Source organism: Sardina pilchardus, chromosome 22 (assembly GCF_963854185.1).
Source record: "Sardina pilchardus chromosome 22, fSarPil1.1, whole genome shotgun sequence".
NCBI classification, from domain to species: Eukaryota; Metazoa; Chordata; class Actinopteri; order Clupeiformes; family Clupeidae; genus Sardina; species Sardina pilchardus.
The window spans coordinates 23,612,096-23,629,756 of NC_085015.1; the positions used below are offsets into that span (position 1 = coordinate 23,612,096).

A 17,661-nucleotide genomic window follows, 5' to 3' on the forward strand; every position below is an offset into this window, starting at 1 on the left:
TGTGTGTGCGTGTGTGCGTGTGTGTATGTTTGTTATATGTGTGTGCGTGTCTGTGTATATGTCCGTGTGTGTGTGTATGTGCATCTGTGTGTGTGCATCTGTGTGTGTGTATGTGTGTGCGAGCGCGGACCATTATAAAATATTCAAGCTATGCCAGATAAAATAGGTCAGCAGAGAAAACACAGAAGGACCACATACTAAAATAGAGATCCGTTGCAAGTTAAATTACAGTTTACGGCCGCTCCGCCATTTTCACCGTGGTAAAGAGCCAAGCCCCACGCAGCACAGTTCGAGGAGCGTTGTGTGTTATGCTGTCCCAGGCTGGCTCAGAGGTCACTGTCACATCACCTCTCGTGAATCAGGGGTGTAAATCATTTCGGCGTGGACTCCTTTTCATTTGGGGAACAGTAGCAGGATTTAACAAGCTGGAGGAAGGCTGCTGCACACAATGGCGCGCTGCTTTTCTGGGGCCGGGTAGTAAATTCTGCACCTCTCGGGTCATTCGTGCTAGCACCTTCCCAGAGAACCATAATGAGAGACCGTAAAATAAAATCACAACCTGGTCATATTTTCAATCAACAGCTAATATGGGGAATACATATGCCGGCGATATGATAACAGCACCCGTGAGATTGGGAATGGAGCCATATTGTTCAGTGTGTAATAAGCTGCCAGCCACGACTGCAATAATTAGACATAAATAAATGATTAAAAAAGGGAAATATGATGGAATATTAGGGGAAAATCACACTACAATATGATGGCCACTTAGGATATCAAACTGTAAATTCGTTTAAAATGAATAGAGGAAAAATACTGTCTCACAGGCCCATCACTGAAACATAACGTTTTTGCCAAACTTGTTCATAGGCAGATAAAAAGAAATTAACCAAATAAAACACAGGGTCCAATTTAATAGGCATATGTCAGAATACTACAGTAGGTCTACTACACTGTAGCCTACTATCAATTATTTTTCTATGAAAAATTAGTTACAGGTTTGATTTGATAAACAATTATCAACGTGAATGGCAACTGACAGATTTTTCCTTATCAATTTAGGCAGACCTGCGTGCGTCGATGTTTTTTTTATATACTTCACACAAATAAATAAATAAATAGACTCAAAAGCTCATAATATATGTCCAAAAAGCACCTAAATGTAAAAACGGTATGCACTAAAAAACAACGAGGGCATTGTAAGTAGCCTATATCCTAATAATTAGGGCCTATATAATCCGTGGAATATTGTTATTGAATGTCCAGGCCTACATCAGATAACCATAAACACACTTGTCCATTCTGGAAATTACCTGTATTCACACTTGAAATGTGTTGCCTACTTTTTATTTGTTGCATGGAATAAAACAAGTGTCAGTTGACGGGGAAAACGCTTAAATCAATACAGTAGGCTACATGCTAATTGCCCTATGTCAAATGACGAATACAGCGGACATACCGTTTGATTGATTGATATATTCGGCGTTAAATAAAGCTAGGACTAATTAACAAACAAGAAAAACATGGTTAATAACGAACAAATGCATCATAAAAAAGTAAGCAAAAACACGCAGGAGTTTGAAAAGGAGCGCAAGTTACCAGGAAGAAACAGCGGTGTTAAACCTTCCTTCAGTTTGTTGATAACTTTTCGAATGTCATTTGGAGTTTCAGCACCTTTAGCTCTCTACACTAACCACCAGGTGGCATTGTATGTAATTTTTCAAAATAAGAGGCCATATTGATTGAAAACAAGACAATATATCCAAAAAGTCCAATGAATCAAACCAAACCAACAAAAACTCTAACGAATCAGAAATGTCTCAATGCAACTCGATGTCTCTCGATGCAACCAATAGACGCTCAAACTCTTGAATGTTTTTGTCTGAACGGCCTAATATGACAATATCTTGCCTACAACAACAAGGAGAAATCATCATTATTATTATCAACAATAATAATAATAATTATCATTAATAATAATAATAATAATATCATCATTATTATCATCATCATCATTATTATTATCATTATATGATCTAAGGTAGGCTATTATTCGTTGCTCCATCTAGGCCAAGGGTGCATTACACAAAACGCATCCGTGTAAAACGCAAATGTATAAATAAACTTTACATTTTAAACAAAGAATTAAAATGACGTAATAACTTAATCAAATAACTATTAAATAAACAAACCCTCTCTGACCGTGTTGCGCTTTTGTAGAACAAGCTTCATGCCATAACCCTAACCCTGCCGCGCACAAAAGAATATTGCAGGAAACAAATTAGGAATCAAATTATGTTCAGTGAAGGGAATCTTTTAACCTCGTAGTCACACGAAAGTTTGTTTAGCCAGGCAATAATTCATCCCTTTTAGGCCGCAGTAAGCGGCGTCTTTCTGTCAGTAAATCGATGTCAATAGGCAGCAACATGCTATCGATATAATCTGTGTTTAACCTTCCTTCTGTGGATTCTACTTTAACTAGATAAAAATGTAAATATTTATATGATAAGCTACTTGAGTCAGCATGAACTAATTTTGTTCATTATTTTATTGCTAATTTCTCAAACTAGACATTGTAAAAGTAAACAATGTGGGATGCTGACGCTGAAAAAAAGTAGTGAAATAATTATCTTACCTCATCTTCACAAAGCATCAATTTCATAATTAATTGACTTAAAAACGCTACATGCAAGTTTATGATTGTTTGCAAATATTAATATTGATGTTGAGCTTTGATGCTTTGTACAAATAAGGCACTGTAGAGCCTAAATAATTTGTTTTTAGTTATATCAGATATACAGTATTATGCAAATGAAAATGTCATATAATTAAAATTAAAATCTATGTTAGACACTCTCTCAACAGTGTAGAATTTTCAAAATGGTCAACAAGTGAGGATTTTCTTTTATTTTTATCTAACCTCAATGGTCTTGCCGTCCCTACAGGTTTACTACAGTAAAATAGTCTGTGCATGACTTTCTGTGGACACACACAGTGGTTATTTTTTCCTTCTAAGGTGACCGCATCTCAAGACACATAACACAGATTGGTGTGTGAGCAGCACAGGGGTGCGAGCTGAGACAGTCTCTCTATCTCTCTCTCTCTCTCCCTCTCTCTCTCTCCCTCTCTCCCTCTCTCTCTCTCTCTCTCTCTCTCTCCCTCAGGTTCTGGTCTGTGGCCAGCGGCTATAGCGGCCGCTGAAAAATGGCGTTGAACTCAATCCCTGCTCCAATGGCGCCATTACCAGTCCTTCACCTTGGCCTGCCTCATTGTGCTGCTCTCCCTGACAGCCATAATGCTAATCATTCGGTTCACTGGCCGTCTATGGGAGTCGTGTTTGAACAAGCGGGGCAGGGGGGGCCGAGCGCGGCCAGGTCAACCTAAAACAAGCAAAGCGGAACACCTCGGGACGGCGCTCGACACTCGTCAGACTCAGGGAGAGTCCAGTCGCCTGGCCACTGATGAAGACCTCTCCGGCTACAGCTCACAGGACACTCCTTACCCCTGTGCTTCGTTTCAATCAAGCCCACTACAAAGCTATCGAGCCACTCAGTGTAATTCGCAAGCACCACGCATGGATGTCGATACACCTCTAAATCGTCCTGTTTGTGGTTCCCCGGGCATGTAGCTGATTCTTTTTTTTTTTTTTTGTAAACCCTCGTCGTGTGATTAAGACGGACAAAGCAAAATGGATGGTGATTCATTCTGACTCACCAGGGAGGCTGGCGAGATGCGAAAGCTGTACAGCTGGCACGTGGGCACAGAGAGGAATAATGTGTGGGCACAAGCCAAGGGCACAGTTCACCTGGGCAGTCCCCCCGGGGGGAATGCCACCACTAAATAGATCCTCCATTTCCTGCCCAGAGGCAACAGGTACTCAAACAAATAGCACATCAATTATCAGAGCTCCATGCATCACCCGATTCAGATGGATATACTGGGGCAAGAACATTCCAGAACAGAAGCCAACCCGTCACAGCCCAACGTCCGCCTGCCTGCCGCGTGTGAAGAGATGAATTCAAATCAGCTATAGTCGGACAAAGTTGGGTGCCGGCCCAGACTCTCTATACAGCGACAGAGTACGTCCGAACATCGACAAAGAAAACTCGGGGGAGTTAAGAGCAGTCTGTCGCTACACGCTCACACACACACACCGAACACACACACTTACACAAACACATTCACAGAATCATACTCAAACAAGCATGCACACACTAGAAATTCACACAACCAACCCGCACAACCATCCACCCACACACACACACACACACACACACACACACACACACACACACACACACACACACACACACACACACACACAGACACACACACAAATATGTTCAAACATACGGATGCACAGAGACATGCACATACGCACGCACACACATACACCCACACACCCACACACACGCACTCACGCAGACACACACACACATACACACACACACACACACGCACACACGCACACACACCCACACGCACTCACGTATACACACACACACACGTACACACACATCTAGAGAGACCATTTATTTCCCTATGAAAGCAGCAGGGCCACCTGGGCCTTGCATCGAAACTCCATCAATCTCCAGAAATGGAATCCAGTGGAGGGAAAAATCAAATTCTCATTTGCAAGACGCAGAGGAGAGGAGGGGTGCGAAAGCTCCAGGTACCTGGGAAGGCTAACCTCCCCGTGAACTCGCGGCGTCTAATAGTTTCGCTATTTGTCTACGACACTGACAAGCCGCGGGGATGATTAGACGTACAAGGTCGGAATTTCCTATTCAACGCCCTCTCTCGTGTGCCGCGCACTGATATTTTCGACGCCTCTCTCTCTTTCTCTCTCTCTCTCTCTCTCTTTTTCTCTCTCTCTCTCTGTGGGTTGAACTCTTAAGAATTGTTTTTTTTCCCCCACTCAGACACCACAACGAAAAGGTAAACAATAAATACAAGCGGCAGCATATCCACATAATACCTCCACAAAGGCACAGATAACAACACAATCAATATTAGACGGAGACGTATGGCAATACTTCACAAGATTAAAGGGAGAGATGGTTGGAGGAGCATCTACATATTTCACGGCGTAAAGCGGCGCAGCGGAAAATGGCTGGGGCGAGACAGCCGCAGAGAAAGGAACAGTAGATTCACTTGTGCTTAAAGCTCAAAATGACTGAGACTGTGGCGTGCTCGTATCCCGGCGAGCGATGTTAGCAAGAGGCAGATTGTTAGAGATTAATGGAGAATTGCAAAAGAGAGAGAAAAAGAGAGAGAGAGAGAGAGAGAGAGTGAATGAAGGAATGAGAGTAAGATACAGCGAGGGAGAGGGGACAAGCAAGTGGAGGGAGAAGGTGGAGGGGGGTTGGTGGGGGGGGGGGGGGGGGGGCAGAAAAATATCAGCATCTGCCGCAGCACAGTGGCCTTCTGGGAGCAGCGTGAACTTTTGAACCCGGGCGGCAGAGGCAGCGATGTGCAGAGCATGTTGGAGTCTAATAACGCGTCCTCTTCAATTCATTAACGCTGAGCGAGATGAAGGCAGGGGAGAGGAGGAGTAGGCGAGCGAAGGAGAAGCAAAAGAGAGGGACACAGACAGAGAGAGAGAGAGAGAGAGAGAGAGAGAGAGAGAGAGAGAGAGAGGGAGAGGGGCACACAGAGAGGGAGAGAGAGAGAGGGAGAGAGGGGCACACAGAGGAAGAGAGAGAGCGAAAGAGGGAGAAAGAGAGAGAGAGGGAGAGGGGCACACACAGAGGAAGAGAGGGAGAGAGAGAGAGAGGCACACAGAGGAAGAGAGAGAGAGAGCGAAAGAGGGAGAGAGAGAGAGAGAGAGAGAGAGAGAGAGAAGGAGAGGGGCACACACAGAGGAAGAGAGGGAGAGAGAGAGAGAGAGAGAGAGAGGGAGAGGGGTACACACAGAGGAAGAGAGGGAGAGAGAGAGAGAGAGAGAGGGGGGGGGGGCAGTGGTGGCGTCATCACAGCAGCAGTCATTTAGCATGCTTTGTGCATCCTGCTGATGACGAACACCTTCTCTCTCATTAGGGCCCCACACAAACGCGCAGCACCAAAATGAATCGCTCTTCCAGCGCGCCGAGGCAAATGGACGCATCAGTGGCCAGGAAAGTGGACAGATAGATGGACGCCCCGAAATCAATGAGTGCAGCGCGGATACCGACGCCCCTTGAGCACTGTCCGTATTGTAATGACGGATTGCAGAAAGCGACGGCACTGGTCAGCACGGTCCCAGTTGCCATGGCTGGGGCTCTCGGTAATGTAGTCATGGTGAGCGGGCGGTAGACGGGTCAGAGTTCAGACAGGTCAGCGGCTGACCAGGCCAGCACCCCCGGGGTCAAAAGTTCAGCGGAGGGGAGGAAGTCCGGGCACTCTGGCCGAGAGGAGCATGCCTGGCCCTCACAAGCGGGAGATAAGTGGCTAACTGTGTTTATACCAGCTGACCACTCCCCCCCACCCCCCCACCCCTCTCTCTCTCTCGCAGAGGACAGCTTACACACACTCCTCACACACACATACAACAAACACACACACACACACACACACACTCCCACTGTCGGGGTCAAACAAGGTGCAAGCTCGTCACTGCACACGCCTCCTTCAAGCGTATGCATCTATAGCTCCTGTACCACAACAAACCCATCTGAATCCAGTGTGTGAGGCCATTTTGTCGACTTGCTTTCCGGGTGAAATGACAAAAATAAACTTAACTTAAAGTGTGGTCAAAGTTGGCATAAGGTGCACGCCAGCATCTTGTCCTTTAATGGACCCTTCGCTGAGTGATACGTTTTTTCCAGACAGAAAACGCATCCTTCTCCACAACCACAATAGACAAGTTCTCCACATCCTCCACAAAGAGGAAGACGAAGAAGAAGAATGCGCTCGTATCGAGCTTTTTCTCTTTTAGTGCTTGAGTGACACTTAATTGGCAGCCCCGCGATACATTAATTTATCGATGAAACCTCTTTTTGAACTCTCCGGAGATGAATTACGCGCGATCAATTTCGCCCCACCAATCCGCCAATTAATTTAAGGCCCGGTGAGCCCCCTTGTAAATCAAATTTACATTTCGATTATCTAATTTGCAAATGAGGCACGACCGCACTCAACCTCCGTCCCGGACGCTCCCTGCTCCAGCCTCAGCCAGCCAGGGAGGCTCTGCGTCGGTGGCGGGGGCCGGGGTTATGGAGCCTGGGGACCGCGGCTTTTGTTTCAGCACATACATCTCAGTCAGCGCTCACAATGGCGGCGGACCATGTGCGACTCGTGATAGCGAGCGCAGGCACGGGTGAAGCCCCCCGGACTCCCCAGCTCTGTCTCTCCCCCCCCCCCCACCCCCCCCCCACCCCCACACACACCTCTCTGTACGTGAGGAAGCGCTCGGGTGATCCATACCGACCATCGCTCTGATCAATAGGGACGAGAGGGGTTTTTGATGGGCTGCCATACACCCTCACACCCTCACACACACGCACACACGCACACACACACACACACACACACACACACACACACACACACACACACACACGCACACACGCACACACGCACACACGCACACACACACACACACACACACACACACACACACGCACACACGCACACACACACACACACACACACACACACACAGAGAGAGAGAGTCAGAGACTCACAAGTCATCAAAGGCAAGGAGCGCTGGTGCTGTGTGTCTCGCGAGCATCCATTAAGGGCGTTCACCTGACACATCAAAAAGCCCTCCGGCGGACACGCACAGCACAGACTTGCCCCTGATAACTTACTTCCCGTATCTAACCCCACCACCACCACCACCACCACCACCTCCACCTCCACCACCACCCGAGACTCTCAGTCTTCCTCTTCCCTTTCCCCTTCCCTTTTGCTATCTGGCACAAGGAAGGGTGGTGGTGGGGGTGGGGGGTGGGATGTTGTGGGTGAAGTAATGGCGACTGGCTGCCATGGAGGGTGGAGGCTCCAGGAGTGGAGGACTGCCTGCCACCCAGACGAGGCGTCCACGAGGAGGCTGGAAGCTCGGGGAGGCACGGCCGGGTCAAACGCGCGGTCTGCGGGTGAAACGCAGTTCACATTAGCATACAGACAGGGGCCCTGACAATGGAGCGCCCATCTGTCCCTGTCAGGCATTACAAATCTGGTGTCAAGCACCGCTCTGGGGACGGAGGGAGAGAGAGAGGGAGAGAGAGAGGGAGAGAGAGAGAGAGAAAGGCAGGCTGCAAGCACAAGTCAAATGAAATAACACACAAGCTGACTCCTCCTGCTTGTGTGTGTGTGTGTGTGTGTGTGTGTGTGTGTGTGTGTGTGTGTGTGTGTCTGCCAACACTCATCTTACTGCACAAGGAAAGAGGGATGGAAGGAGAAAAAGAAAAGAAAAGAAAGGAAGGGAAGGGAATGCTAAAGACAGAGGGAGCAAAAAAGAGAGTGAGACAGAAAGAGGAATAGTGACGAAAGAGAAACAGAGGAAGTCTGCTTCCACCCACGCTCTGCCATGCAATGGCCGCCGTGTTCGTGTTTTTTGGGGGGGTGGAAGGCGCTCGGGCTGAACCCTTGAACTGTGTTTGCCCCCCCCTTGCTCCTCTCGTCCCAAGGACAGCAGGTGAAGGAGTGGCACTGTGCAGTCCCAGCCTTTACCTCGGCTCTTACGGCTGACCTCAATCTCGAGGGGGGCAGGAAAAATATCCGCCACATAGATATGATCGAGGCGGGCGAAATTTTTTTTTTTAAAAATCAAAACAACTAAACGTCGCTGTTTAGTGCTTCTGTTCCCAGCGTGATCTAGCGAGAGGCGTGGGAGCAGAAGCTGCATGACAATTGGGCAGCGAAGCATTCAGAATTTATGTAAAGGTAATACGTGCTTTATTTGCGGCGGCCATATTTGTTCCTGATGCGCGCATTGCACCAAAGTCCCTTTTTTCTCCCCCCTTCTGTAATAGGAAAGAGACGAGCCGTTTGATTGGAGGCTGCTACTGGCTGAACCTAAAGTGAACCCTGAACTGCACTTGCCCCCGACGATCATTATCTTTATTGAAAGAATGACACATTTTCATTCAACAGATGCTAAACCCCCCACAACCCCGGCCCGAACGACTCTAGCCGCCTCAACTAAAGCGTAACTTTCGCTGAGGGGAGGCACATTAAAAGAAATCAGAGGGACATCATTGACCTACCCTTACCCTTGTGCCACAAATGTAAGTCTAACAGATATATATATACACAAGGGTGGAGGGCGAAGGGGCTTGAAGGGGTCACGGCAGACTATGCATTGAGTGGAACAGCACAGTCTCTGGTTGATTACTGCAGCATGCAAGCTAATTAGCGTAACGTCTAAAACAACTACCACAAAAACAATGGCTTTGTCAGACATTGTTTTGGCTTAGGTATTATAGAATAAGTGGACCTATCAGACAAATATGTACATATGCAAATACAAAGAAATTGTGCGTATCACTAAAAAAATATCTGAATCTACAAAACCCGCACAGTCATACAATTAGATCCTTTTGAAATTGAGAGCTGTGTGAGGAGGGTTACGAGCATGTCATTTCCCAAGGGGTGAACACCAGATGAACTCTGAACTCCAGTTACCCCTCATCATTGCGCAGTAAGAGAGTGAGACAGAGAGAGAGAGAGAGAGAGAGGGTGAGACAGAGAGAAAGGGGGGAAAACCCAGACTGCGAGAGTGGCGTAAGGGGGGGGGGGGGGCGGGGAGGACACACGTAGCACAAACAGCAACACCCATGATGCATTGAGGTGGCATGTTTGTGCTGTTTTAAAATGCCCTCTCCTTCGCCCTGCTCTAAGGGGCTCTGCTGCAGCAGATGACAGATAGGCCCAGGGAAGAGCCAGACGCGGGCCCTCAGGTACCGGCTTGTATTTCCATCCCAGCTGGGAGGGCAGAGGAGCAGGGGGATCATCAGTCACGGACCCCCTGGCCTGGAGCTATACGGCTCCACAGCGTACCCTGCTCCCCGAAGCTGAGTGATAGAAACCAGCCTGCCGATGCCGCCGCCGCCGCCGCTCCCCGGCCCACCGCCGAGATGGAAACGTGACCACCCCGGCAGAAACACACACACATTCATCCTGGCTTTTACACCGCCTGAAAAAAACGCACCTTTCTCTCTCTCTCTCTCTCCCCCTCTTTGTCTCTTCCTTTCTTTCCTTTCTCTTTTTTTCCTTTTCCCATACATTCCCCATATACGTGTAGCCCAGTATATCTTCCATACATGCAGTCACTCCACAGTCATAAATTGTAAATCCATAAACGTATGCCCAACACAATATGAGCATTGCCGTTTATTAACACACAACCTGATATAAACAGGAAAGACAGAGAGGTGACCAGGTGACTGGCCACACACACAATGAGCCCTGCACCTCCAACCGTAAAGGAGACCAAGTAGCCTATTGAATCCACCCAGATCTGTTTGCACTGGCCACTAGAGGGAGCTCTTCCTCACTTTTCTATCCCAGCTCTTCCCATACCCAAGGCTCTTTTCCCCCTATCCCCCACTCCCAGCCCCAGTGCCTGCTGGCAGTTCCGTGGGAAACCACCAGGGGGCGATCTGTAGCTAGACACCTCCAGCGTGATGTTCCTCCAGCACGCCCGCAAAAAGAACTTTCATCTCCCTTTTCAAATTAAGCACGTTCTCCCACAGCAATAAGACGCCAAATGTTTAACTATCTCCAAGAGACGTGGCACAAAAAAACATACAAACGCACATCCAAAAACCCTCACACACCGTAAAAGACACGGCCCAACACACACACACACACACACACACACACACACACACACACACACACACACAGAGACTCCCACACAATGCTTTTTACTCACACTCCAAGCCTCCCTCCTCCTGGTAGTCGGAGGCCACGGAGAGGTCGTCGGAGGGAGCGGAGCGCCCCAGGCTGGAGCTGTGATTGTCATCGGAGCTATCCTCATGTCTGGACTCCGCTGTGGGACATAACAAAGGAGTCAGCACAGCACAGCACAGCACGCACACACAAGACACACATGCACTGCACACATACACACACACACACACACACATGCATACATGCACAGACAGACACAAATACAAGCATATGCACACGCAAATGCTCACAAACAAATACACTTGCCTGTACGTATATATACACACACACACACACACACACACACACACACGCATACACTTGCATGTACGTATACACACACACACACACACACACACACACACACACACGCATGTACAGTACGTATCTCTCTCTCACACACACACACACTCACACTGTACATCCACATGAATGTGTGAGTGTGTGTGTGTGTGTGTGTGTGTGTGTGCTCACAAAAAAGTACACACACACAAATATAGCCTACACACACGTGCATAAAGAACACACACACACACACACACATACATGCAGAAGACACAACAGGAGTGGATTACATAGCACGCATAGAGGAGGCGAAATGCCATTCGACCTGGGTTAAACTTCCAGCAGAGACAGATCCGTTCCACCCGTGCTCTGCAGGAAACGTAGACCCATTTGTTTCAGCGGAGAATTCATTGGCAGTTGTCACATAAATATAGCATAGCCTATGGCCCATGGAACGCAGCAGTTTTCTAAATCAGTGACACAGTCTTGATGTCAGTTAAAGATAGAGTCATGTCTTCTCCATTAGTCATGTCTTATCTGGGGAGACTGATAAGGGGAGATGAATAACGCTCGACCTGACAAACAAACTTGACCAGCATCGTGAGAAATGAGAGATGCAGTCACTGTGAGGCTGCCAGAGGAGCTGAGAGAGAGAGAGAGAGAGAGAGAGAGAGAGAGAGAGACACACACACACACACACACACACACACATAGCTCTCTATTCACACATAGAGGACACGTGCGCACGCGTGCACACACACACACACACACACACACACACACACACACACACACACACACACACACACACACACACACACACACACACACACACACACACACAGACAGACAGACACACACACACACACACACACACTTGACAGTAAAATATTATATCAAAATATTACGTATTAATATTAAGTTCAAATCAAATGCTTTACTTACATCTGAAAGGAAACTCCTGTGGATTTCTGCAAAAACACAAATTCACCCAGATTAAATTTGCAAGACATTTACATCCATAATCCTGTGAACGCAACACAACGGCTCAGGGGCTGAATCGCTAACCCAAGCAAGCGGCGAAAGAGGCAGGCCGACAACTGACATCTCACTGGCGCTAACAGACCAGTGTTTATATCTTGGCCATAAACCTTTGAGAGATTAGCATACAAGTGATGGGGTGAAAGTACATGCACAGCATTTTCGGTGTGAATTCCAATGTCAGAATCACACTATCTTTGGAAAATGCATTCCATCCATTTAACAGTACAAACCAAAGACATTTAAATGAATGAGTAGTTTCTACATTTGGGGCATTAAAAATGCTTGGCTGAAAACAATACATTTCATCAGTCAATATTAAAACAAAATGTTTTAATGCAATTGATGTATACCTGTTGAAATGCTTGTGCAAACAGTATACTACAAAACAGCAGCCTCCACACTGCCGGCACACAGTTTGTGTTTCCGTGTCGCTCTCTCTCAACAAAACCACAACATCAGATACCTAACTGGTATTGGTGTCAAGTCTTCTCTGCAATCCCACCACTCTAGCAAAGCATTCAACTTCCTGTGTCTTTCTGACACCTCTCAAACACTTCCTGTGCATTTCACCTCAGTGACTGGATTTTCCCTTTGCCTTTTCATTGTATATTATTATGTCTGTACCTCATCAGAATAACTGATGTCTATTCTATCAGACATACACACAGACACATATCTTTAATTACATATAAAACGTCTCCCTTGAGTCACTGTTGCCTGGCGACGATTTCAATACTATTTTCAGGTCTTTTTTTTTTTGATGAATATGACTGTAAAATCGTCTTTAACATCACTGTGTACATTCGAAATGAAGACATGAGTACAAAATGACAGCAAAAAATACAGATGGTGGCACCATGTTGCACGTCCACGTTGTACATACACAATGCTATATAGAACCCTGCAGGCTATAAAGAACCCTATAGGGGCTCCTTTGATGAACTCTTTAAATTGGTTTAAAGAACCATTTAGGGATGCCATGTATGAAGCATGCAACAGATTTTTGGTTCTATGACGCACCTTTTTTTCTTAGAATGTAGCACATGAGGATGTGCAGGCACAGCACATACAGTACACAGAGGCCTACCTGGTGTGGACTACACGGAAGTTCTTCAGGAGAATCTGTCGAGTCTCGCTGGCATGTTTGCTGAGGTTTTCATCCTGCAGAATGTTGGAGACAAACAGCTCGCAATCTGAGAAAAGAAAACAAATAGTCAGCCACTGTTAACCATTCTACCCTCCACAATTGATGAATTATTGCATCTCACAGAATTTGGATAATCTAGACAACATATAAATAAATAGATAAACGAATAAACTGATTCATCCTGTGATAAAAAAAAAAACAGGTAGGAAACTACCACTGTGTTATGGGCAAATATGGCTATACCTAATGTACGTATCTGACACAGTATTATTAGTATTCAATAGCAGTGTACATCAGTGCTATGGTCCATGCAAATGCTTGTCAGTGGATCAAGTTATGTGACTCTACCGATGCAAATTCTACAGGTGGTGTTCCATCCCGACCAATACTTCTATTGTACTTGGGAAAATCAGATAACAGTTGGCTGGCATTCCCACTAGTAGTAAAAACTCTTTCCTTTCATTTTGCTATATGAGAGAACTGTAAGTATATTGGTATAGACGGCAGCTTATAAATGGACATGACATTGATCAGGTTAGCAATCAGAGACGAAGGATTCATTTCAACTCAAGGATCAACGAAAGTGAGTTTAATAACACAGGCATTCAACATGGGTATCAGAAATACTACTGCGGAACTACAACATTCAATATTCCTCTTTTGAGGTCAGTACAGGATTCATGACGTACAGACGTAGCCGTAGATCATAAACAGAGTTACATGCCTTGCCAAAGCTATACATATATTTTCTGAACAAAGTCAATAAATCTTCAGTGTCTCTTGTTATCTAATCAATTAAGCAATGATATTCAAAAAAAAGTTTCAGATATCAAAATGCAACTGTAAAACTATGGGTATCTTGCCAGTGAGTGCATATTACTGGTAGTCCTACTACCTTCCAAAAGTCTTCTGATATCATCTGAGAGGGTCCCCATTCCTCTTCCTCTTCAGATGAAGTGGCAGCTTCGAAAAACGTCCGTCTTTGAAAGTCTGTCCGTCTTTGAAAAAGTTTTGACGTCTAGAAAGGATGACCTCAGACACATGCGAGATCTCCGTCACTGAATTTGTTCACTGAACTTCACTACAGCTTTTCACAGCTCATACAAGCTCACTGTTACCGGTAGGTGATCTGAGTCACACACACACACACACACACACACACACACACACGCACTAACACGCACACACAGAGAGAGACACTGATACATGGCCAGAGTGAGCAAGAACAAAGAAGAGAGGAAGTATGCAGTAACAGTGGTTTTAAGCACTAAACAACAAGAGATTCTACCTTAATGTACAGCCTACATCATTTTTCCTAAAACATTATAACATATATCAAAAATGCTAACATAAATTACAGAACTATTTATAGATATTATAAATCTAACATGTTACAAAGCACAACTTAAATGATTAAATAATAGACCGCTTAAATGATTAAATCTGTTTCACAATCCGCAGATTTAAAAAACAACATGCCTAATGCATGTCTGACAACTGAACATTGTGTTGTTATGTCACTTATTTTTGCCGTCATTACATAAGCTCATATAAAGATAATTCATAAGCATATAGTGTGATTGTGATGACAATGTTGAGATTGTACAATTACTGTACAACCCAGTAGAAAAGAAAACCAAGAATATTTGTGCTGTAATATCTGGCATTATCTACAGTTGTATGCGAGGTGACATAACAGGACCTAACTGCGACCTCTGTACTAGCCAAGAAGGAAACAGTGTTGTACGATAGGCAAATGCAAGCAAATACAAGTGCACCTGACATCTGCACTATAATCAAAACACACAAATTGCCCCTTCTCATCAGTATAACGCCAGTGAAATGTTTGCAACTAACCACTCAAGTGGGTGTGTGCAGTGGTGTAGTCTGTGTCGCACAGGACTGTGCATGTATACCCACATAAAAAGCATATCAGTATACCCACTTAAAATAGGCAGTTATTAACGTATTAACATTTGGGGTTGATCACAGTATATCCACTACAGTTAACTACTACATCACAGCATATCCACGACAGATAACTAGACCACACCACTGGGTGTACGCACACAATACTCACTGCAAGAGTTTATGTGACCTTTGCCTAATTTCCCCTTGATTTTCATGTCAACAAGGGCCTGATGGTATCTGGGGGTGGCAGGGACACCCCCTCAACTCCTACTTACTTCCTTGTGACACTGCATAGACCAATGTGTTTCAGCTGTTAACAAAGACATATTTGCTACTTTATGAGCATAGTTGACTACTTTGTATTCTTCTTTACAACTGAACAGTTTGATTATTATTAATAATGCACACTTTAGTACTGAAACTCAAGCTCTGTATGACAGACTATTTCTGCCGTCCTTCTCTGACTGTGTGCCCCTACTCTGACTTGACCCCTCCATTCGTGTTTTCAAGAACTGCCACTGCATTTCACAATTACAATGTAACTGGTTGGTGATATTGGCTCTCAATGGTTGGAGGATAGATAAATAGCCTACAACGTGAACGTACTCCGATGTTCATGATTCAAATAAGGGAACAAGAGCCTGAGCGCCTGCCAGTGATTATAAATACCTACAACAAATTAAAAGCATATTTACTTCAAAACATCATATTGCAACACTTCTGGTGTGCACAGGTTTTCGGTTGTTTTTTCCACAGAGAGAAAGATTTCATATTCGTCGACAAACTTTAAAGGGATCAGCTGTAGGCCTAGCACGTTCTTGTGGTAGCTAATGTGACAGCTATGCTGTCATGGGAGCAATACTCCATTGCACTGCCATCTTGCTCAATGGGTGGTGGCGTCTGATTGATATCAGTCAGTCGCCCATGACGCATCTTACCTGCTAATTTGTTTCCGTATAGGCGATGTTGCCCTGCAAACGGCGTTTTTTGGAAACATGTAAAATATGACGTTTCTTTATTCCATGTAGGCCTACCTTGTATATTGTTCACATCAACAACCTGTGATGAGATACGACTTACACATAATAGGTTATCCTATTTCTGAGAGTCAGCTTTCGGTGAGTACAAACTACTAAAAATAACACTCCAGTCCAGATAGGCCTGTGTAAAGACTTACCAAAGGACTTTTGCGAAAATGGCAAGCTCTCGAAAAGCAACGAAGCTGCAGTGAAATGAGTGTTGTATTTTAAATAACGGCACACACCTCTAGGGGGCATTAAGCTCTTCCTACCAGAAACGGAAAAAGCACAGTATCTGAAAATGTTATCACAGAGGAGACTGGCCACAGAATTTCAATCCAAGTTTTTTCATCAACTCTGGAAACTTGATGTGAGCGTTGAAGGCTGAACTGTTGACCCTGACAAACTGTTTGTGCTGCCCTAGCCATGCAGGAAATGGGTGGTTTACACAATGGGGGTGGCTCTTAACATAAGAAGGGAGACCTATTTTTGATTGTCCTACTTGTCATTGCCAACTGTGTCTTCACATGTCAGATCTGAGGTGATGCTGTGTGTGTGTGTGTGTGTGTGTGTGTGTGTGTGTGTGTGTGTGTGTGTGTGTGTGTGTGTGTGTGTGTGTGTGTGTGTGGCGCCATACATTGCAGTTATGAAACCAATCTGGGGTAACGGAAATACCAATTAGTTTGCTGGTAATGAGTGCAGATCCAAATAAATATACAGAAACTGGTTTTACTCATGTTCTCTGCTTAGACTCCAACTTATGTAATGTAACAACAATTAATACAATTGCATTAGACAAAGTTATTTTCTTTTCCAGGTTAAATTAAAAATATCCTTTCAACAAGATACAAAACAACAAAAAAACAACAGTAGAAGACCCAAAGCAGCATTGAAATTCCACTGGGGGACATGCCCCCTTGACCCCAGTCTCACTGTCCCTGCAGCCAGAGCCCTGGAGAAGGTAAGAGAGAGGGAAGAATGAAGCCCCTTGCCTCTCTCTCCCCCTCCCTCTCCCCCTCTCTCCCTCTCTCTCTCCCCCCTCTCTCTCTCTCTCTCTCCCTCCCTCCCTCTCTCTCTCTCTCTCTCCCTCCCTCCCAGGACCCAGCCTCCTGCCTGCTGGGCATGGGCATATGAAAGGAGCCTGCCTTTGTAATCTACCCGGGATTACACCGCCCAACAATACAGCGCTGAATGGGTGACAAAGGCCCGGTATCAAACACTGGCCTGGGCTGATGAGAGGAACCTGCTATGATCTCCCACCACCAGTGCCTTCATCTGGCTCTCTCATCTCCCCGAGAGCAGCCCTTTGCCATTCGCTCGCTCTCCCCTCTTTTCTTCTCCGCTTCTCTCTTATCTTGAAGAGCAGGCCCTTCTCCC

General features: G+C 45.7%; 1 protein-coding gene across 3 annotated transcripts in view; it reads right to left on the reverse strand.

The window, feature by feature from the left end:
* Positions 1-16,460, reverse strand: part of skap1 (src kinase associated phosphoprotein 1) — a 43,762-nt gene extending 27,302 nt beyond the window's left edge. Inside the window, exons 1-5 of one of the 3 annotated variants that reach the window (XM_062526786.1) lie at positions 16,443-16,460; positions 14,250-14,372; positions 13,295-13,400; positions 12,109-12,134; positions 10,862-10,978 (exon numbers count right to left, since the gene is read on the reverse strand). In XM_062526786.1, the coding sequence (XP_062382770.1) occupies positions 10,862-10,978; positions 12,109-12,134; positions 13,295-13,400; positions 14,250-14,289 (289 nt within the window). In that variant the 5' untranslated portion in view covers positions 14,290-14,372; positions 16,443-16,460. Of the gene's footprint in view, positions 1-10,861; positions 11,882-12,108; positions 12,135-13,294; positions 13,401-14,249; positions 14,373-16,203; positions 16,222-16,442 lie in introns of those variants that run through there. The other 2 variants (XM_062526785.1, XM_062526784.1) reach the window with 2 other exon arrangements.
* Positions 16,461-17,661: the final 1,201 nt, after the last annotated feature.